We start from the raw sequence: 22,800 nt of genomic DNA, 5'->3' as shown, positions 1-22,800 counted from the left end.
GTGGGAGTGATTTTGGCTCTGATAGAGAGAAACTCAACCGCAGGCTCCGGCTCGCAGTGGTGATGGTCGCGATGGTCAAGACCATCGCGGCCATCAACCTGCACGCTCGTATAGGCTGTGGGTGGTGACCCACAGCTATACGAGCGTCCAGGAGGACGCTCCATTTTTATGGAGGAGGGCCCTGATTCAGAGCGAGCGCTCTGGTCAGAGCGTCCGGCTCTGAATGAGGGCCAAAGTCACAAAAGCAAAAGTCAGACCCATGTGATTTTTTTATCCTTTGGGGGGACGGGGGGTGGGATGGTTTGTTAGTCTTTGTGGCTCCATACTAATCCCCGTTAATGTGACTTCTTGCCAGGTATGCAGCCGGATCCTACAAACTACTCCCATCAGATATTGTATATAACCAATCTGATCTGCAAACTGCCAGTGTAAAAGGACACTTTTGTACATAATAAGTGCGGGCCATCATTAGTGCCACAGGATGCCAACTTTGTAAATGAGTCTTGGTAAGATGTCATCAGATATAACTTAGAATTGCGATGACGCAGCTATGTCTGTTTATTGTCACTGACGCGCAGGACATGCTCTACAAGGAGTGGAAATGTGTAACCAGTCACCAGTGTTTTTGCAGTGATTGATAACACCCATCAACACTCGCTGTATTGCCAATCATATTACAGCGGTTTTGGGGTTACTTTGTGGTGTTGATTCTGAATATGACATCGGTTTTGCTAGATTGGCTCTACTTTGTGGGACACACGGACGAGAAACAAAAAATACACTTATATACGGACGGGGAATACTCTAGATCTGATGATTGCGGAGTGAACACCTAGTTTCTTATTACTTGGGGGTATCCATTATCTGAAGAACTATTACCGAATAAATAAATAAATAACTACTTTCATTTTTTAATTCAACAACCCCAATGTACCCTAAATTCAAATATCCCTGGCAGCTAAACAATGGGCCTGATTCAGAGCCGCTCGTAAGCGGCCGCTCGTTCGTTCCGAGTGATGTTTGCACAACTGCGCATGCGTACGGATCGTAATACGCATGCGCGAACCAGTCAGTGCGGCCGAAAATCGTTTGTTCGCTAAATAGCGAATGCCTGCTAATTTGAGTGACAGGAGGAGGCGTATGTGGGTGGTAACAGGGGAAGGTGCTTGAAAACGGGGAGTGGAGATCAGAACGCAGGCGTGCTTAAAGGTCAAAACGGGCGTTTTATGGGTGTGCATAATTAATACGGCAGCGTCATTGACCACGTCACTGGGTTATTTTATAGCCAGAACTGCTCGCATGATTGCGGTAGGAAAAACCACCCACAAGAATAGCGAGCAGTTCAGACGCTGGTCGATGTACTCGATTAATCGAATAAATAGCGGACATGACGTAGGATGCGAGCGGCCAGGGGGCGTAGTTTTCCAAAAAACAATCACAAGTTTTGTTCGCTCGTTCAGACCTAGAGGCGTGAACAGACCGCAAAGAGCGAACGGTTCATTTGAATAGCCGGCCCCTTTTTCTGAATGAGTGAGCGCAAATAGCGTCTGGCTCTGAATCAGGCCCAATGTTTTTATGTTGGGCTGTGTAATGAATACGTTACAGTGATGGTGGCTGGACAGTCACCAGTAGCCTAAGTCTAAGACAGTGTGAGATGAGCGAATGTAACAATAACAGTGCAGGAATCCGGAGTCCTTTGAACGAGTCGTCATACTTAGTTCTGAAAACCTACAAAGGAAAGAAAAGCCAGCTTACAGACATTGCATACACCAAGACTGCTAACCCACATCCCTCATGTGCTTGTCTCATACATAGAATTTTAATATTAAGGCAGCATCATGAATGAGCGGTCAGTGTAAAGTACTCCCAAACATCGGGTGTCACTCCCGGCCACCGGAAAGGCAGGCAGGTCTCCCGTATGCTGGAGCCACCGGCCGCCACTTCACTCAGCAATTCGCATTGAGTCGCGTCATCTAGGATCCGCCCCCCTGCTTTACAATGCTGGTAATAGTGGCATTGTATAGTGGGGGGCGGGGCTACGATGATGCAATCACTTCACCATACCCCAGACAGTGCTTAAAGTGGTCCTAGATAAGTGGTGGAACTTCCCCCCTCCCCTCGGAGGCCTTTTATATAATAGTATAGCTGGAAAAAAGGGCGTGGTCTCAAAAGAAAGGGGCGTGGTCACACAAGAGTAGCTCAGTCATGATTCACCCCTGATTCACAATACACCACATAGTAGTGTCCCTCATTCATGTATAACACACAGCAGTGCCCCTTTTACACAATGATCACATTTGTGCCCCTTAAACACAATGCCCACAGTAGTAGTGCCCCTTATACAACACCCACAGCAATAGTGCCCCTTATGCAATTCCCATTGTAGTGGTGCCCCTTATGCAGTCCCCCAGTAGTGGTAGTGCCCATTATGCAGTACCCCCAGTAGTGGTAGTGCCCCTTATCCAGTGTCCCCAATAGTGGTAGTGCCCTTTATGCAGTGCACCCTGTAGTGGTGCCTCTTATGCAGTGCCCCCAGTAGTGATAGTGCCCCTTATGCAGTGCCCCCAGTAGTGATAGTGCCCCATATGCAGTGCCCAGAGTGGTAGTGCCCCTATGCAGTGCCCACAGTGATAGTGCCCATTATTCATTGCCCCCAATAGTAGTGCCCCTTATCCAGTGCCCCAAGTAGTGATGCCTCTTATGCAGTGCCCCAGTAATGGTATTGCCCCTTATGCGGTTCCCCCAGTAGTGGTAGTGCCCCTTATGCAGTGCCCACAGTAATAGTGCCCCTTATTCAGTGCCCCCAGTAGTGGTTCCGCTTATGCAGAGCCCACAGTAGTGGTAGTGTCCCTTATGCAGTGCCCCCAGGAGTGGTAGTGCCTCTTATGCAGTGCCCACAGTGGTAGTGCCCCTTATGCAGTGCCCCCAGTAGTGATGCCCCTTATTCAGTGCCCCCAGGAGTGAAGCCTCTTGTATTAATGCCCCTGTAGAAATGCCATCTGTAGAAATGCCATCTGTAGTAGTACCCTCTGGAGTAGTGCCCCTTGAGTAATGCCCCTTGTAGTGCCCCCTGTAGTAGTGCCCCTTGAGTAATGTCCCTTGTAGTAGTGCCCCCTGTAGTAGTGCCCCTTGAGTAATGCCCCTTGTAGTAGTGCCCCCTGTAGTAGTGCCCCTTGAGTAATGCCCCTTGTAGTAGTGCCCCCTGTAGTAGTGCTATCAGAAGTTATGCTCCCTATAGTGATGACGTTTACACAAAAAAAAAAAAAAAAAAACTATACCTTAAGCCTCGCTCCTGCGTCCGCTGCCTCCGATCCGCCTGGCTGCTCCTCTGATCTATGGTAGGGATGTCATGACGTCTCTCCCATAGTGCCCGTGGGGGGAACCGGAAGCCAGAGCTCATAAGTGAGCTTCAGCCTCCGGCTAGCACTGCGAAGAGGGAACCGGGTGCTCGCTGGTAACAAAATCTCAGTGACGCCGGCAAATGGAGCCTCCCTGTGGCGCCGGGCTGAGGTGGGTTGGAGGAAGCGGAAATGGTTCCGTCTCCAAATAGAAGTGACGGAACGCAGTTCCGCCCCATTTCAGCCCACTTTAACCCCTGACCCTGACTATCACAGCTCTCAAGGTAAAGCTGCCAAATAGTTATTTAGTATGGAAAAAGTAAGGTATTAGACCACATACCGTTATCGCGACAAAGCGGCAAATCTTATATATAAAATTCATTGGTCTGTTTGTTTGTCCGGTTATGTATTCAGACACCCCTGCACCGAATCTGGATGAAACCAACGTGAGGTGGTCCAGTTGGATTGTGGCCAGGTTTTGGGGGTTTAGGGTCTTTTAGACCTCCTGTTGATGTACTCTGGGCAGAACTTTGACCCGGAGAGCCTATTCTGGGCCTTCCACAGAATGGATTTGGACAAAAACTCCAAATGGTAACATTGGATCCCAGAAGACATACTAGGGGGGTTGAGGTCTCGTTCCGGCCTCCCATTGGTGTATTCTGGGCAGAACTTTGACCCGGGAACGATGGGCAGAACTTTGACCTGGGGAGCCTCTTCTGGGCCTTCCACTGGATGGATTTGAAGGAAAACTTCACAGAGTGGTAACATTGGATCCCAGAAGACATACTAGGGTGTTAAGGTCCCGGTTGGACCTCCCCGTTGGTCTACACAGGGCAGAAATTTGACCGGGGAGACTGTTCTGGGCCTTCCACTGGATGGATTTGGATGACATCACATAATAAAACGTAAAAACTTGAAGTTTTAAACCAAGGCAGGGCCGGATACTTCAGCTAGTGGAGTTATAAAACAAGACTCTCAGTCAGTGGGTTTTATTCCACTTCAGAAGTACTTAATATTGTTATCACATACATAGGTCATACATGTTTGTCATACATAGGTGTGTAACACCTATAATTATTAGGGGTGAGCGGGTTCAGATTTCTGAAATCCGAACCCCCCCGATCCGAAGCCGATCCGAGTCACGCTCGACTTTTCCCGCCTGACTCGGATCTGAAATCGAGGCAAAACATCATCATCCCGCCTTCCGGGTCTCGCGGGTTTTGGATTCTATATAAGGTACCCGCGTCGGCGCCATTTTCTCACTCGGCTGTGGACAGTGAAGAGGGAGGGTGGGAGTTAGGGCTGGCTGTGTAGTATAGTGTTGTGCTGTGCTGTGCTGCTGTTGTCCATAGGGGCTGTGTCCACTCCTCCAAAGTCCATAGGGGCTGGCTGTGTTGTGTTGTACTGCTGTTGTCCATAGGGGCTGTGTCCACTCCTCCAAAATCCATAAGGGCTGGCTGTGTTGTGCTGTGCTGCTGTTGTCCATAGGGGCTGTGTCCACTCCTCCAAAGTCCATAGGGGCTGGCTGTGTTGTGCTGTGCTGCTGTTGTCCATAGGGGCTGTGTCCACTCCTCCAAAGTCCATAGGGGCTGGCTGGACTGTGTTGTGCAGTCAGTTGTCCATAGGGGCTGTGTCCACTCCAAAGTCCTGGGTAGTGTCCCAGTCCTAAAGGGGTGCTGTAGTGTTGTCCAGGGGGTGAATTGTGTGCGCAGTAGCCGCACGTGCATCAACAAAGTAGCACCAAGCGTGCGCCTGTGTCATAAGTAAAGGGCCGGCTGGCTTGACCGTTAAAGGGTGCTGTAACCCCCAAAGTGCAGTCCAAACAAAATAAAAAAATATTTTCTGTGTTTGTGAATTGTGTGCACTGTGGCTGCACGTGCATCAACAAAGGAGCAGCGCCAAGCGTGCGCCTGTGTCCCATAAGTAAAAGGCCGGCTGGCTTGTCCGTTAAAGGGTGCTGTAACCCCCAAAGTACACTCCAAACAAAAAAAAATAATATTTTCTGTGTTTGTGAATTGTGTGCACTGTGGCTGCCCGTGCATCAACAAAGGAGCAGTGCCAAGCGTGCGCCTGTGTCATAGGTAAAGGGCCGGCTGGCTTGACCGTTAAAGGGTGCGGTAACTCCCAAAGTACACTCCAAACAAAATAAAAAAATATTTTCTGTGTTTGTGAATTGTGTGAAGTGTGGCTGCAAGTGCATCAACAAAGGAGCAGCGCCAAGCGTGCGCCTGTGTCCCATAAGTAAAAGGCCGGCTGGCTTGTCCGTTAAAGGGTGATGTAACCCCCAAAGTACACTCCAAACAAAATAAAAAAATATTTTCTGTTTTTGTGAATTGTGTGCACTGTGGCTGCACGTGCATCAACAAAGGAGCAGCGCCAAGCGTGCGCCTGTGTCCCATAAGTAAAAGGCCGGCTGGCTTGTCCGTTAAAGGGTGCTGTAACCCCCAAAGTACACTCCAAACAAAATAAAAAAATATTTCTGTGTTTGTGAATTGTGTGCACTGTGGCTGCACGTGCATCAACAAAGGAGCAGCGCCAAGCGTGCGCCTGTGTCCCATAAGTAAAAGGCTGGCTGGCTTGTCCATTAAAGGGTGCTGTAACCCCCAAAGTACACTCCAAACAAAATAAAAAAAATATTTTCTGTGTTTGTGAATTGTGTGCACTGTGGCTGCACGTGCATCAACAAAGGAGCAGCGCCAAGCGTGCGCCTGTGTCCCATAAGTAAAAGGCCGGCTGGCTTGTCCGTTAAAGGGTGCTGTAACCCCCAAAGTACACTCCAAACAAAATAAAAAAAATATTTTCTGTGTTTGTAAATTGTGTGCACTGTGGCTGCACGTGCATCAACAAAGAAGCAGCGCCAAGCGTGCGCCTGTGTCCCATAAGTAAAGGGCCGGCTGGCTCATTTCTTAAAGGGTGGTGTAACCCACAAAGTGCACTAGTCTCCAACAAAAATAAAAATATATTTTCTGTGTTTGTGTGCGCCTTAGCCGCACGTATATATATCAATATAACATAAATGGAGGACCAAACTTTCTCCGATGAAAATAAAATAGGGAAAGATCAAGAACCACTTCCTCCTAGTGCTGTTGCTGCTGCTGGGAGTTGTTCATCATCCCAGAGAGGAAGTAGGAACACCACTACTTTTACTAAACAATTGACCCTCCAACAGTCCCTAGCGAGGAGGATGAAGTACGACAGCAGTCATCCTGAAGCAAAACGTATAACTGAGGCCTTGACTGCTATGTTGGTGTTAGACGTGCGTCCGGTATCCGCCATTAGTGCAGTGGGATTTAGACAATTGCTGGAAGTAGTGTGTCCCTGGTTCCAAATCCTGTCTAGATTCCACTTCACTAGACAGGCGATACCGAGATTGTACAGAAACGTCAGAAAAAGTGTCCTCAGTGTCCTGAAAAATGCGGTTGTACCCAATGTTCACTTAACCATGGACATGTGGACAAGTGGAACAGGGAAGACTAAGCACTATATGACTGTGACAGCCCACTGGGTAAATGTATCACCTTATGCAGCAACAACAGCAGCGTCACCAGTAGCAGCATCTCAGAAACGCCAGCTCGTTCCAAGGCAGGCTACGCCGTGTATCACCGGTTTCAGTAAGAGGCACACCGCCGACAACCTCTTAGAGAAACTGACGGAAATCATCGCCCAGTGGCTTACCCCACTTAGACTCTCCTGGGGATTTGTGATATCTGACAACGCCAGCAATATTGTGCGGGCATTACATCTGGGCAAATTGCAGCACGTCCCATGTTTTGCTCACACAATAAACTTGGTGGTACAGAATTTTCTGTAAAGCGACAGGGGCGTGCAGGAGACGCTTTGGGTGGCCCGAAAAATTTCTGGCCACTTTTGCCATTCAGCGACTGCGTGCGCCTGTGTCATAAGTAAAGGGCCGGCTGGCTTGTCCGTTAAAGGGTGCTGTAACCCCCAAAGTGCACTCCAAACAAAATAAAAAATTATTTTTTTTTCTGTCTTTGTGAATTGTGTGGGCTGTAGCCGCACCTGCATTCTCAAAGCAGCAGCGACAAGCATGCGTCTGTCTGTTAAAGGATTACATCGGTGACAGCATCCAAGTAGGCATGTCAGACAGTACGTAACTGTACTGGCAGGAAAAAGAGGTAATTTGGAGGCCCCTGTACAAACTGGCTCTATTTTACCTGAGTTGCCCCCCCTCCAGTGTGTACTCCGAAAGAGTGTTTAGTGCAGCCGGGAACCTTGTCAGCGAAAGGCCTAGGAGGTTGCTTCCACAAAATGTGGAGAAGATGATGTTCATAAAATGAATTATCAACTCTTCCAGGGAGACCAGCCTCCAGAACGTACAGAGGGACCTGTGGTTGTGGATTCCAGCGGGGACGAATTAATACTCTGTGAGGATGAGGATGTACATAACACTGAAGAGGGTGAGGAGTCGGTGGATGAGGAGGATGAGGACGACATCTTGCTTCCGTAGAGCCAGTTTGTGCAGGGACAGATTAATTGCCAGCTTGTTTTGTGGGGGCCCAAACGAACCAATCATTTCAGCCACAGCTGGCGCTGGCGCTGAAATGATTGGTACAGTATGTTAAAGTGTGCATGTCCTGTTTATACAACATAAGGGTGGGTGGGAGGGCCCAAGGACAATTCCATCTTGCACCTCTTTTTTTTCTTTCCATTATGTACTGTTTGGGGCCTAGTTTTTCAAACTGCCATCCTGTCTGCCACTGCAGTGTCACTCCTAGATGGGTCACGTGTTTGTGCCGCCCACTCGTATCGTTTAGCATAGTCATCCCGCTACCTCGGTGCAACCTTTTGGACATAAAAACACTATTGTGAGGTGTGAGGTGTTCAGAATAGACTGGAAATGAGTGGAAATTAAGGTTATTGAGGTTAATAATAGCATAGGAGCAGAAAAACCCACAAATTCTGTGATTTTAGCTGTTTTTATGCTTTTTTCCAAAAATATACAGATCCAAAACACAAAACCCAGAACCCAAAACACGGAAGGGAGGTTTTGGCAAAACCAATCCAGATCCAAAACACGAAGAAAGATCCAGATCCAAAACCAAAACACAAAACACGAAAAGTGGCCGGGGCACACCCCTAATAATTATAGCTGGTTATTATATCCCTGTGTTTTCTTACCTTCGATCAGAATCCTCAATAAGAGCTGACTGTTGTAGCCTAAGGGAAAATCAATCAACAATGAGTGAAACTTGTCTCTGTCACATGAAACGTTTCCCTATACTGATGTAAGTGCTTCTGCCGTGTCAGCAGGGAGAAATGTAGGGGGGGGGGGCAGAGAACTTATCTCACACCTCAACCTGCAGTATGTTCCCCTTCCTCCTCCCCAGTATTTGCACCCCTGACCTGGCCTTACTCATTTGGATGGTATACTGGGTGGGGGGCTTGGATTACAGGACCGGAGTCCTCGGAAGGGAAGGCAGACCTTGGGCAGCTCAGGCGGATTTGAGGGAGGTGAGCTCAGGGGGTGTATGGACTGTTCCAGGGTTATGGTCTGGATGGAATTTTTTTCCCCTTAGGAAGCGTTCTCTGTGCCACCCCTCTCTCTGCCCTAGTGCCACATGCATCCAATCTCTATCAAAGAAATGCATGTTTGCAATATGAAGTAGTAGACAAATACAGATATCCAATAATATTCCATAATCTATGTAGCAAGTCACAGGACAGCTATTGTATCCAGCTAATCAGGGCAGCTCTGTGACATCAGCTGTACATTATACTGTATGATAACGCGGGGAGAAATGCTGCCACTCTCATATATTCTATATATATGCCGTATATATACAGTATTCATAATATCTCCTTACTGTGCTGCTGAACACGGGGCTCTTTGATAGTCTCTTCTTCACCAGATCCATTACCTGTAACACACAGTAAATCAGGGTGACCCTCTCCGCACATGACATTAAGTTACGCCTGGAAGACACTGGACCTGATTCAGACCCGGACGCTATTTGCGGACGCTCGTTGTTAAAAAGGGGCCGGATATTTAAATTGAGCGCTCGCTCTTTGCAGTCTGTTGACGCCTCTATGTCTGAGCGAGCGTCCGAAAAATGCGCTCGCTATTTTGTAAAGACGCCCCTTTGCCGTTCGCATCATACATCATCTCCTGTATTTATTAGATTAATCGGAAACATCGAAAGGCGTCTGAACTGCTCGCAGTGCTTGTGGTAGGATTTACTTCCTGCTATCACTGCGAGCAGTTCAGGCTAAAAGACAACCAAGTGACGTGGTCGATGACGCTCCTTTACTAATTATGCACTCCCATAAAACAGCGTTTTGACCTTTTGGCACGCCTGCGTTCGGATCTCCACTCCCCGTTTTCAAGCACTTTCCCCTGTTACCACCCACAAACGCCTCATTCTGTCACTCAAATTAGCAGCCCCTCGCTGTATTACGAGCGCACGATTTCCGACCGCAATGACTTGTTGGCGCATGCGCATTATGACCCATACGCATGCGCAGTTGTGCAAACATCGCTCGGAGCAAACGAGCGGCCACTTACGAGTGGCTCTGAATCGGGCCCACAGTGCAGAGATACCCTGTAATGCCCCCTGTGCCCCTGTAATGCCCCCTGTGCCTCAGTCACTCCTCTACTAAATAAGGTATCAGGCCCCAAATCTTTCCCATTCATTATTCATACTGTCAGCATTCCGATATCACATTAATGCTGTAACAGCGCTTTATTTAGAAACTAATGAAAATTAATTTGTTATCTACAGTACAGGCTGTGGAGGCAGCTATAGCGCATCACACTTAGGGGCATAATTATTAATTATCCAGTCTTAGACCCGATAATTATATAATTTGCAATCGCCGCTATTCACAGAAATACGAAATCCGTACAGAGTGCCGGGAGAGGGATCCGTACAGAGTGCCGGGAGAGGGATCCGTACAGAGTGCCGGGAGAGGGATCCGTACAGAGTGCCGGGAGAGGGATCCGTACAGAGTGCCGGGAGAGGGATCCGTACAGAGTGCTGGGAGAGGGATCCGTACAGAGTGCTGGGAGAGGGATCCGTACAGAGTGCTGGGAGAGGGATCCGTACAGAGTGCTGGGAGAGGGATCCGTACAGAGTGCTGGGAGAGGGATCCGTAAAGAGTGCTGGGAGAGGGATCCGTACAGAGTGCTGGGAGAGGGATCCGTACAGAGTGCTGGGAGAGGGATCCGTACAGAGTGCTGGGAGAGGGATCAGTACAGAGTGCTGCAGAGGCATCCCTCTCCCGGTACTATTTGTGATATGTTGCCCCTGGGACCATCACATTCTGAAGCTTGGTAAATTCAGCTAAAAAGCAGCTCCCTTAGATACCTATAGGGCAGACTTGCCTACTTTTGGTTTCTCGTCTCTGGAAGAAACCCAGAGAGGAGATGCAGCTGACCACTTTAGGGTGGGGGTGGGGCGGACTCTCATGTCATTAAGGTTTGCCGCTATAACTGTAAAATGCCGCAAATTGCTGTGGGGAGGGGGTGGAGCTAAAATGATGCGATTCGCTGCATCTTAGCCCCGCCTCTTCCATACGGGCCCGCGATTCCCGACAAATATCTCCCCATCCTACTCATTTCACTAGGAAGTAGGCAGGATGCAGGAGATCCAGCCACTCTTCCAGGGGTTGTGGGGGACTACCCAAAAAATCTCTCGCACCTTACGGGAGAGTAGGAAACTATGCTATGGGGGCTGCACTTACAAACAAGAGACTCCAGTAGATGCTTCGGCCCCCTGTACTGTATATACATTCAGGAGATACTTATTAAACTGATACATAGGCCCCTTATTATATCTTACTGATGACACCTAGTAAATTGCAGAGAAAATGGCTGACCTCAGAGCGAGCAGGTGACGTACACACTATAATGATGATTCCACAATGTGTTATGTTAGCTTTTTTTTATTTATTTAGTATTATAATCTACATACTAAGTCACATACTAAGTCACATACTAAGTCACCTACTATGGGCTCTATTTATTAACATTATTTTTACTAAAATAAAGTGATAAAGGCTGTTTTGTGTTGTCACACCCTTTTCACATTATTTTTGCATCACCTATAGTTATTACAGGGCAATTGGAGTAGAATTCATAAAATTCTACTCCAACCCCTAAGTATGACTTATTTTTAGTAAGCAGATCACATTTCCCATAATTGTAATGGGAAATGTGATCTGGCCAAAGTTACTAAAAATAAATTGTAAAAAAAATATCGGGGAAAACCCTGTGATAATAACGCCACCTGGAGGTGGCGTTATCCAGGGTCTCCCCCGGTTACCGGACTCCTGCCCTGCCCTGCTCTAACGGGGAGAGCAGAGCCGGGAGTCGGTCCCAGTAATCAGCTGTGTGGTCTAAACAGATCGCAAGCTGATTACTGTAAAATAAAAAATAAAAAATAGTCAAAATTTTTTTTTACTTACCTGACTCCAGGGACCAGTGATCGGCCTCTGGTGATGTCTCCCCTCCGGTCAGCTGGTCTCCCATAGTGCACTGCGGCCCGGTCATCAGGTGATCGGGTCCCAGTGCAGTATGGGATATCACCTGACCGGACACATGGAGGACATCTCCGGAGGCCCGGATTATGCAGGTAAGTGCTATTAAGGGAGGGGGAGGTCGCGGGGGGTCTGCGATTGCTGGGGCGGGGCTTAGCGCCGGGGGGCGGGGCTTAGCTCCGGGGGGTAGCAGCGGCGGCCGGTTGGCGCATGCGCGGGCACTTTGTCACTGTATTTTTTGCGAAAATACTGTGACTAGTGTGCGGATGGGATTCACAGGGACAGAGCTTTATAGCAAGCTCTGTCCCTGTAAGGGATTTGTAGTAAATCCCAGTGATATTGCCTGAATTTGCAATGCGAATTCAGTCGATAATATGACACTACAATCTGCATTCAATATGCGGTTTGTAGTAAATAAAGTCACATACTAAGTCACATTCTAAGTCACATTCTAAGTCACATACAGAGGGGCCTATTCATCAACACTAAATTAACGTTTTTAAGGACATTTTCCTTAAATAACGTTATTTTAGTGTTCATGAAGCCACTTAGCACAGGAGATATCACTGATATCTCCTTGCTAAGTCCCCCTGCGTTAGTTTCCACACTCCCCATACATTAGTACATTAGTACATTAGTACATTAGTATGGGGATATGGAAATTATGGTATTCATCAAATTCCGAAAATTATGAATTTTCGGAATTTGATGGAGGTACTATCCGCCACTGTGAGGTGGCGAATAGCAGGTGAAACTTACCTGCTTCCAGCTGGAAAGGTCCCCCGGGGTCTTCCTCCGGCGCTCTGGTGCGTCCTCTGGCTCCGGAGGCTGGTCGGACACTGTGTTCTCCCAGCAGAACACAATAAAGATTAGAAAAAAAAAACACTTTTTTTTTCTAATCTGTACTGTGGTCTGCTGGGAGACCATGTGACAGACCAGCAGGACGGAGCCGGAGGCTGCTGCACGGACAGGTAAGTGCTGAAGGGGGGGGGCAGGTGAGCGGAGGGGGACACACAAACTTACCGCATGTGTAGGCAGTGCTGCGCATGCGCTGGGTTAACGAATTTAACAGCGCATGCGCAGCACTGTTTCCAGCTGCGGTAAGTTAGTGTAGACAGGGATAACTATCTATTTCCGGAAAAGCTGTCATCGCAAAAATGACAGCTTTTCGGAATAGATAGTTATGGAGAGGAGGTATGATGAATTCCTTCGGTAATTAGGTAGAACTCCATGCCAGTTCTAAACCTAATTACCTCCAGGGAAAGTTTAGTAATGATGAATAGGCCCCTAAGTCACCTACTAAGTCACCTACTAACTGACATACTAAGTCACATACTAACTGACATACTAAGTCACATACTAAGTCACATACTAACTGACATACTAAGTCACATACTAAGTCACATACTAAGTCACCTACTAACTGACATGCTAAGTCACATACTAAGTCACCTACTAACTGACATACTAAGTCACATACTAAGTCACATACTAAGTCACCTACTAACTGACATACTAAGTCACCTACTAACTGACATACTAAGTCACATACTAAGTCACATACTAAGTCACCTACTAACTGACATACTAAGTCACCTACTAACTGACATACTAAGTCACCTACTAACTGACATACTAAGTCACATACTAAGTCACCTACTAACTGACATACTAAGTCACCTACTAACTGACATACTAAGTCACCTACTAACTGACATACTAAGTCACATACTAAGTCACATACTAAGTCACCTACTAACTGACATACTAAGTCACCTACTAAATGACATACTAAGTCACCTACTATCTGACATACTAAGTCACATTCTAAGTCACCTACTAACTGACATACTAAGTCACATTCTAAGTCACCTACTAACTGACATACTAAGTCACCTACTATCTGACATACTAAGTCACATTCTAAGTCACCTACTAACTGACATACTAAGTCACATTCTAAGTCACCTACTAAGTCACCTACTGAGTCACCTACTAACTGACATACTAAGTCACATACTAACTGACATACTAAGTCACCTACTAACTGACATACTAAGTCACCTACTATCTGACATACTAAGTCACATTCTAAGTCACCTACTAAGTCACCTACTGAGTCACCTACTAACTGACATACTAAGTCACATTCTAAGTCACCTACTAAGTCACCTACTGAGTCACCTACTAACTGACATACTAAGTCACCTACTAACTGACATACTAAGTCACCTACTATCTGACATACTAAGTCACATTCTAAGTCACCTACTAAGTCACCTACTGAGTCACCTACTAACTGACATACTAAGTCACATTCTAAGTCACCTACTAAGTCACCTACTGAGTCACCTACTAACTGACATACTAAGTCACCTACTAACTGACATACTAAGTCACCTACTATCTGACATACTAAGTCACCTACTAACTGACATACTAAGTCACATTCTAAGTCACCTACTAAGTCACCTACTGAGTCACCTACTATCTGACATACTAAGTCACATTCTAAGTCACCTACTAAGTCACCTACTGAGTCACCTACTAACTGACATACTAAGTCACCTACTATCTGACATACTAAGTCACATACTAACTCACATACTCTACGGGAAACTCCAAAACTTTGTGGAGTTCTCCTGTACTCCGAGGAGAGTGTATCAGTGTCTGACCGGGGGGGATTAATGAGGCAAATTGTGAATTGTAGTTACAGCAGTAACTAGCTTTAGGTGACCGGGGCTGTCGTACAAAGCGTAGAGGCTCTGTGGGCAGCACCGTCACCACCCAACGGATGCTCCTGGTTAGCAGGGTGCCCGAAACAGCACCCTGCAGCCAGGATTGCTGGTGCAGCACCTGCAGAGCGCCCTGTGGACGCTGCAGAAGGAAACCCTGCACACTATATGCAGCTGATCAGGCATCCTGAGGACGCCCGGTCAACGTTGCCATTATCGGAGATGGCGGGCACGCCCCCTTTGCGTGGCATCATGACATCACGTGCTCAGTGGGTGGGGCCAGCACAGGAGGCTGATGTGCCCAGTTATGGCTCAGGATGGGGCAGGGTCACAGCCACGCTGCCTGCAGCATATCTCCCATGTGGACTTCACCTGTCATACTCCAGAGATTTAATATAAAAATGATTATAATTATTTGTTTATTGTAATCATTTTTATAGTTAACAGTCACCAGCTGTTCCATAGTTAACACTCACCAGGTTTGTGGAGCTCCCTGGGACTACAGAGAGATGAGAAATGAGGCAGCAACAGCTCAGCCTCACTTCAGTATAGTCAGGCACTTCTTTCCAGAGCTGAGGGCGGGGCCACACCACAGGCAGTAAGCTGCTCAGAAAGAGAGCTAATAGAGGCGTGCCTCTGAGTATGGGGGGCGTGCTTTGAGCACTGATGGATGCCTTGGATGTGTCATGTGACCAGGAAGTGCACTGCAGTGTTTAGAGATCGGAGAGCTCAGTCAGCAGCAAGAGAAGACACAGTAATGCAGGTAGGAGAATCAATTGACACTGAAACTTAGTGTAGTGAGGATAGAGTTATAGTGAGTAGGGGGTGAGACAGGCTCCCAGCACTCAGACCCATCTCCATGTGTGCCTCCCCAGCCATTGACCTCATGGCACGTCACTGCAGATGATGGGGCATGAACAATGTAGCTCACTAAAGCTGGCATGAGTTACTGGTACTCAGTGATCCTGCACCCAGCGTATGGACGAGCAGACAGAGTCAGAGTAACTGAGGGGAGAAGGAGGCAAGGAAGCAGAGCACTGGCTGCATGGAGTGCCCTAGGAAAGAACGAGAGGTTGGAGGGCCCTGCCAGTAAGTGCTTACATATTTAGGGGAAGGGGTGACCAGTTGAAGGGTGTATTGGGACACAGTTAGCATGATGGATGGTTGGAGGAGGAACTTTAGGTTATAAACTGCTACATGGAAAAATAAAAGCCACATAAAAGTCACATACCCTTTTATCCAGCAGGCAGCCGAAGACAAAAATGAAAAAGCCCTGAGGAAGAAAAGAACGGTGAGAGGGGTGAGGTGAATAACATGTCCGTCATGTCTACATTACAGCATCTCTCCTAACTGAGACAATATAAGATTGTACACCTCCAATAGACTTGTTTCTGGTGTGACAATGCAGAGAGCAGCTTGTCCTATAGGGATATAGATGTAGCCTCTGGGAGATAGGGCGGGGTTACACTGCAGGGGGTGTGACAATGCAGAGAGCAGCTTGTCCTATAGGAATATAGATGTAGCCTCTGGGAGATAGGGCGGGGTTACACTGCAGGGGGTGTGACAATGCAGGGAGCAGCTTGTCCTATAGGGATATAGATGTAGCCCCTGGGAGATAGGGCGGGGTTACACTGCAGGGGGTGTGACAATGCAGAGAGCAGCTTGTCCTATAGGAATATAGATGTAGCCTCTGGGAGATAGGGCGGGGTTACACTGCAGGGGGTGTGACAATGCAGGGAGCAGCTTGTCCTATAGGGATATAGATGTAGCCCCTGGGAGATAGGGCGGGGTTACACTGCAGGGGGTGTGACAATGCAGGGAGCAGCTTGTCCTATAGGAATATAGATGTAGCCCCTGGGAGATAGGGCGGGGTTACACTGCAGGGGGTGTGACAATGCAGGGAGCAGCTTGTCCTATAGGGATATAGATGTAGCCCCTGGGAGATGGGGCGGGGTTACACTGCAGGGGGTGTGACAATGCAGGGAGCAGCTTGTCCTATAGGAATATAGATGTAGCCTCTGGGAGATAGGGCGGGGTTACACTGCATGGGGTGTGACAATGCAGAGAGCAGCTTGTCCTATAGGGATATAGATGTAGCCCCTGGGAGATAGGGTCGGGTTACACTGCAGGGGGTGTGGTCACACTGCAGGGGGTGTGACAATGCAGAGAGCAGTTTGTCCTATAGGAATATAGAAGGAGCTCTGGGAGATGGGGCGGGGTTACACTGCAGGGGGTGTGACAATGAAGAGAGCAGCTTGTCCTATAGGAATATAGATGTAGGGCGGGGTTACACTGCAGGGGGTGTGACAATGCAGAGAGCAGCTTGTCCTATAGGGATATAGATGTAGCCCCTGGGAGATGGGGCGGGGTTACACTGCAGGGGGTGTGACAATGCAGAGAGCAGCTTGTCCTATAGGGATATAGATGTAGCCCCTGGGAGATAGGGCGGGGTTACACTGCAGGGGGTGTGACAATGCAGAGAGCAGCTTGTCCTATAGGGATATAGATGTAGCCTCTGGGAGATGGGGCGGGGTTACACTGCAGGGGGTGTGACAATGCAGAGAGCAGCTTGTCCTATAGGAATATAGATGTAGCCTCTGGGAGATAGGGTGGGGTTACACTGCATGGGGTGTGACTTTGGAGAATAGGAGATGGAGCTTATATGAATTGTTTGGGGTATGGTCCTATGCTCGCCCTTCCTCGGGTATGCAGGAAGCCCTGTTGGGTGAAACCCATCATTCTGCCTCCTCAGTCGCTGATTTAGATCTCACTGAAATGCCCTGAGGTCTTCTAACTCCGTTCCATTCCCCCATCCCCAATTACTATTCCTGTTTCCATCATCTGAAGTGAATGAAATGTCCAGCCTATTCCATACTGTATGTCACAGCCTGTAACCCAGGATGATGGGGACAGAGGGGCTACTTCAGCAGTGGACGGAATTGCAAAGCTGCACGCAAACAGCTTTGCAATTCTGTCTTTGCAAATATGCAAATGAAACAGGGCGTGTCTGACACCTCCTGCCGTTTTTGTTATCCCAGTACTACGACCGAGGTCGCAAGCTGGTAAAACCCCATCGCGACCATCGGTCACGATGGTGGATGGCGCCGGCCGGCAAGAACTGCATCCGTGGATGCGGCCTCTGGCTTTGTCACTTCCCCGTTTACGGGAATGCCGGCCGTCCCTTCCCCTGCACCGCCCCTTAAATGTTTCTACCTGTCATTCAGGCAGAGGCATAGCAGGGGAATCGGGAATCTGCGTTCACAATAGCACTTACGTGTAATGCTAAACCAGCCCCAGAGTTAGCTTGGGCACAAAGGGTCTCATTCAGACCAGCTCGCAAGCGGGTCGATGTAGAGGCCCTGCGTACGCGCAGCGGGCGCACTGTGCGTGCACAAGCCCCGGAGCGAGGGAGAAAATCTCTCGCTCCGGGGCGTACTACAAAAGGGGCGGCTGTCGATTGTGATCGACAGCTCACACAGTTTTGTAGGCGGGGCGGGGGAGGTGGCTTGCCAAACGGAGGCGTACCCGACGGAACGCCTGCCGTTTGGGGGCGGCCCCACTGACATCACTCACAAAGCTCACTGGGGCTTGCGGCAGACGAGACTCTACCACAAGGGTCTCTTCGCAAGCCCCGATGGTTGCGATGGTCTTAACCATCGCGACCATCAACCTGGCCGCTCGCTAAAACTGTGGGTGGTCACCCATAGCCTTGCGAGCGGCCAGGAGGCCGGCCCGGAAAATAGATGCAGCCGCCCTCATTCAGAGCGAGCGCTCAAATTTTGCGAGCGCCTCTGAATGAGGTCCATAAGTTTGATGTTTATTGTTGTACAGTGCCTCTTGGCTGAATATCCAGTAACCAGGAATCAAGTAGCTGCTTCATCCACTGTGGTTGGACCTATTTTACATCCTAAAGGGCCATCACTAGCCCAGGCACTGTGGATTCTTCTGATTTAGCACAGGTGGTACACTGGCATTGATTAAATCTTCTGCTATTTTATATGGATAGTGTTAAAATTTAGTCTGTGGGATATAATAATAATTTATGTACGTGGTTCTTTTTTCGGTGTGAAAGTCCTTTGCCTGACACAGAGCTGGTCGCTAAATGACTGCAGCTTACGCAGTTTTTTTTAACAAACTGCAGGCGAGAATAGTGTATTTTCACCCTTATGCTGACCCTGCAGATTTCCAAATATATCTGGCTACGTATAGGCAGCGCACACACCTGGTCTACGCCCAGCCTAGACGAGCCTTGTGCATCGACAGCCGCATGATGTATACTTTACATGTAGCCAAGAATCACGTGCGGGGTAAGGGCCCAAGGCACACGTATAGCCCAGGGCTCCTGACAATCAATCACTGGTAAGAGCTAGATGATCTTTAGGAAACAAAAACATTTCCATTTCTCAATTTGCATAAACCGCGCTTCTTACAATTCTGCCCTTTGTGCTACTAATACCCTTCACAGGACATTAATCCTAGCACCGTCTGCCTCCAGTTGTAGGAGGAGACTTCAGTTTTAGCATGGATTGTCCATTGACCCATCTGTACTGTACACAGAATGGAAAGAGGCCGGCCGGAACTTATATATTCTACATCTGTGCTACACGTTCTGTCCTTGTCTCCCTATGATGATATTGTATCAAATAATTCTAACGTATTTCCACTTATATAAGATGAATGCACAGAAATAAGTGACCCCTAATCGAGCCATGGGCTCAATGTTTATAATATGTAAACAATAAAACACTTATCTACAGTCTATAAACAAATGAGTTGCCCCTAGTGATGCCCCTACAACTCTTTCACCTTATATAAACATAGAATTTGACAGCAGATAAGAACCACTTGGCCCATCTAGTCTGCCTCACAAACGTATGACCTTTCTGCAGGTCCAGGCTCATGGATAGCACCCACTACCCACTTACTTGCAGTGGATTGAGCAGGACAAACAGATAGTGTAATACCACTGAGCTCCCGTCTGACAATAAAGGGATTCCAATGGCCCAGGTCAATCCAAACTGGGGTGTGCAGAAGACTAAAGCCTTCATTAGCTTCTTAATGACTTCTTCATCTTCGTTTTTGCCCTCAGAAATGGACGGTCTGAGGAGCTTACGGATCACCACCAGGAGCACAAGGAAGTTCCCTGACAGGATAATGATGGTCGGGACACTGAAAGCCATAGAAGCCCCTGAGACACTATCCAGCCAACACACATTGTCTCTCCGATAATCATTTGTGGGTGTGAAGTACAAGAAGGTGCCTACAGCAATCAGGCTGGGACACACGTAACCCAGGCCAACAGAGAGACCCATGAACTCCTTCTTGGTTATGTGGTGGAACACAAACACTAGACGACAGAACAGGAAGAGACTCTGGACTAAGGTCCAGCAAAAAAATGCCAGGAGAGAAAAATGGGTGCAGAAGGTTAGTCCAACACAAAGCCTCAGGTACTGTTTCGGTGTGATTAAACTGGCGGCTATGAATGAGACGTTACTCAGAAGCAGGAAGGACGAGACATTGAGGATGGACGTATGTCTGTAGTACGCAACAAGGTTCATCGGAGCCCTCATCACATACACTTGGAAGGAAATGCACAAAACAAGAGACACTATGGAGATAACCAGGCCTGTGGTTGTGATGTAATCAAGTACGGAGGAGTCCTGAATCCATTCAGGTATATACTTTGCAATTAGTACAGAGAATGATGTAAGATGATGGCATCGGCATTTGGTCACACCGTTGACAACTTCGGTCGTGCACCCCTCCGACGACCAACTGTTGGTGGTAAAATTCCAGAAGACGCACTTGGCTGTTGGGTCACAGTCTTTGCTGCTACACTGGAAACTCAAGTTGACGTTCGCATCATGGTAACTCTGGTTATTGAACAGCATGATGTTTGTCATAATGTTACTGTCCACAGCGAAAGCGCCACTTGAACCTTCTTCTTCTCCGTATCGACTTGTGAAGTCCATCTGCAGGTTTCTGTAGATCAACAACAACACGTTGACCACACAGGAAGGTTCGAATAATTGCTGGCTGTCCTCTGGAAATAACGCTAAACTGACATGGTTCTCAATCCTCATGGCCGTCTCGTTGCTCATGTTATTGCAGGGGGCGGACAAACGGTGAAACTCAATGTTTTCATATGAAATGTTTAAAGCTACATCTGACATTTCCATCCGTCCCAAAATGTTTTCAAAACTCCACAGGAGATGCAGTCCTAGCGCGGCGTCAGCGCTGGCCGCCGGCCTCCAAGAAGAGTCGTTGAGAAGCTGGTTGGCGATGTATATAATATCCTAGAAGGAAGAGTCGAAACAAAAAAAATATAACCACTTTAATATTTGGTACAACACAACAGAGAAATACTGCAATCTGGGCCTGATTCAGAGCCGGACGCTATTTGCGGACGCTCGTTCTTAAAAAGGGGCCGGATATTTAAATTGAGCGCTCGCTCTTTCCGGTCTGTTGACGCCTCTATGTCTGAGCGAGCGTCCGAAAAATGCGCTCGCTATTTTCTAAAAACGCCCCTTTGCCGTTCGCATCATACGTCATCTCCGCTATTTATTAGACTAATCGGGTACATCGAAAGGCATCTGAACTGCTCGCAGTGCTTGTGGTAGGATTTACTTCCTGCAATCACTGCGAGCAGTTCAGGCTAAAAGACAACCAAGTGACGTGGTCGATGACGCTCCTTTACTAATTATGCACTCCCATAAAACGGCGTTTTGACCGTTTGGCACGCCTGCGTTCGGATCTCCACTCCCCCGTTTTCAAGCACCTTCCCCTGTTATCACCCACAAACGCTTCATTCTGTCACTCAAATTAGCAGCCCCTCGCTGTATTACGAGCGCACGATTTCCGACCGCAATGACTGTTTGGCGCATTCGCATTATGACGCATGCGCAGTTGTGCGAACATCGCTCGGTGCGAACGAGCGGCCGCTTACGAGCGGCTCTGAATCAGGGCCTCTGTTCTAATTAAAAATAGTTTTTCCACAATAATATTTTAAAAAGATGATTTAAAAACTAATAAGTTAAGGGCACCCTGCACCGTTATTTTCTTCTTCATATTTGCCAAGTGAAAATACTTATGGATATTAACACTAAAGCTGCATACACACACACAACGATTTTGTAAATGAACGATTTTAGTAAACGATTTTCTTTCATCTTTTCAAGGGAAAAATGAACGAAAATCGTTTACTAAAATCGTTCATTTACTAAGTGTGTTGAACGATTTTTTTGAACTACAAACGATTTTTGCATATTCCCTTAATGAAAATCGTTGAGTTGGTCAGTCTGACTGAACTACAAAGGTGAACGCGCATGAACGATGATCGTTCATCGTTTTAACTTAGAAAGTGAACGATGTTTTTTCAACAATGAACGATAATCAATATCGTTTATCGATAATCTTTAAAAAAATCGTTGTGTGTGTATGCACCTTAACTGTAGGATTTTATCTATTTTCTAAGAAGTTTCTTACTAAGGAGCATATTAATTAATTATCGGATTTTATTGCAGCATGAAGAAATAGCAGAATTTACCAAATATCACATCCAGGGACAGGGAATCAAGGGGTGATACAGCAAGAATTGCAATTGCAAAGTTATTATTCTATTATGCCTCAGCTTACTCCCTGGTCCCAGTCCCTGGTCTTGCAACTCCCGGAAAATGGGGCGGACGCGCCCGCGTTTCCAGGAACGCCAGCCGCCCCACAAATGCCTCTGACTGTCAATCAGGCAGAGGCATCGAAGGGGCTGCGTACGACTACATACTCGCAGAATGGGTCCTGCGCACTCGCAGGTTCTCGATAATCACTGCGTGCTCTGCTGAATCGGGCCCTCTGATAGGAGCTTGTCCATGCAATATGTAAAAAGTGAAGTGATCGCTGATGCGATTACTTTACTTTCAGTTTCAGGGGTCTGGCCCATTGATGAACATGCATGTGCGAACAGGGAGTACCGAGGAGGGATTCTCCAGATCCCTCTCCCGTTAACTTTTCCGTAATGTACCCCACAGGTTAAAACAGCTAGCCTTTGAGGCTACGCTCAGGAGTGCGTTGCAATTCCAGAGCTTAGTCAATTCGCCAATTAGGGAAGGAAAGTATAGAGAAGAACTCCTTAACAGGGCACACCCCAAATTAGAGAGAGGGGAAGGGGAGAAAGATTTGCAATGTTAAAACATACCTTTTATTACTCACAATAAAATACCGCCTGGAATAGAATGACA

The 22,800-nt window shown here is 47.6% G+C and overlaps 1 protein-coding gene across 1 annotated transcript in view; it reads right to left on the bottom strand.

Moving 5' to 3' along the window:
• Window positions 1-243: 243 nt before the first annotated feature.
• LOC148513553 (adhesion G protein-coupled receptor F3-like) overlaps window positions 244-22,800 on the bottom strand; it is a 41,278-nt gene continuing 18,721 nt past the window's right edge. The window contains exons 3-7 of the mRNA XM_088481738.1: window positions 19,495-20,865; window positions 15,801-15,842; window positions 9,164-9,217; window positions 8,478-8,516; window positions 244-1,728 (exon numbers count right to left, since the gene is read on the bottom strand). Of these exons, the coding sequence (XP_088337864.1) occupies window positions 8,493-8,516; window positions 9,164-9,217; window positions 15,801-15,842; window positions 19,495-20,865 (1,491 nt within the window). The 3' untranslated portion in view covers window positions 244-1,728; window positions 8,478-8,492. The remainder of the gene's footprint in view (window positions 1,729-8,477; window positions 8,517-9,163; window positions 9,218-15,800; window positions 15,843-19,494; window positions 20,866-22,800) is intronic.

The sequence above is a fragment of the Taudactylus pleione genome, unplaced genomic scaffold (genome assembly GCF_031769625.1).
Source record: "Taudactylus pleione unplaced genomic scaffold, aTauple2 ptg000277l, whole genome shotgun sequence".
NCBI lineage: Eukaryota > Metazoa > Chordata > Amphibia > Anura > Myobatrachidae > Taudactylus > Taudactylus pleione.
Note: the sequence above shows the minus strand (reverse complement) of the source record. Positions and strands in the feature narration are given on the sequence as shown.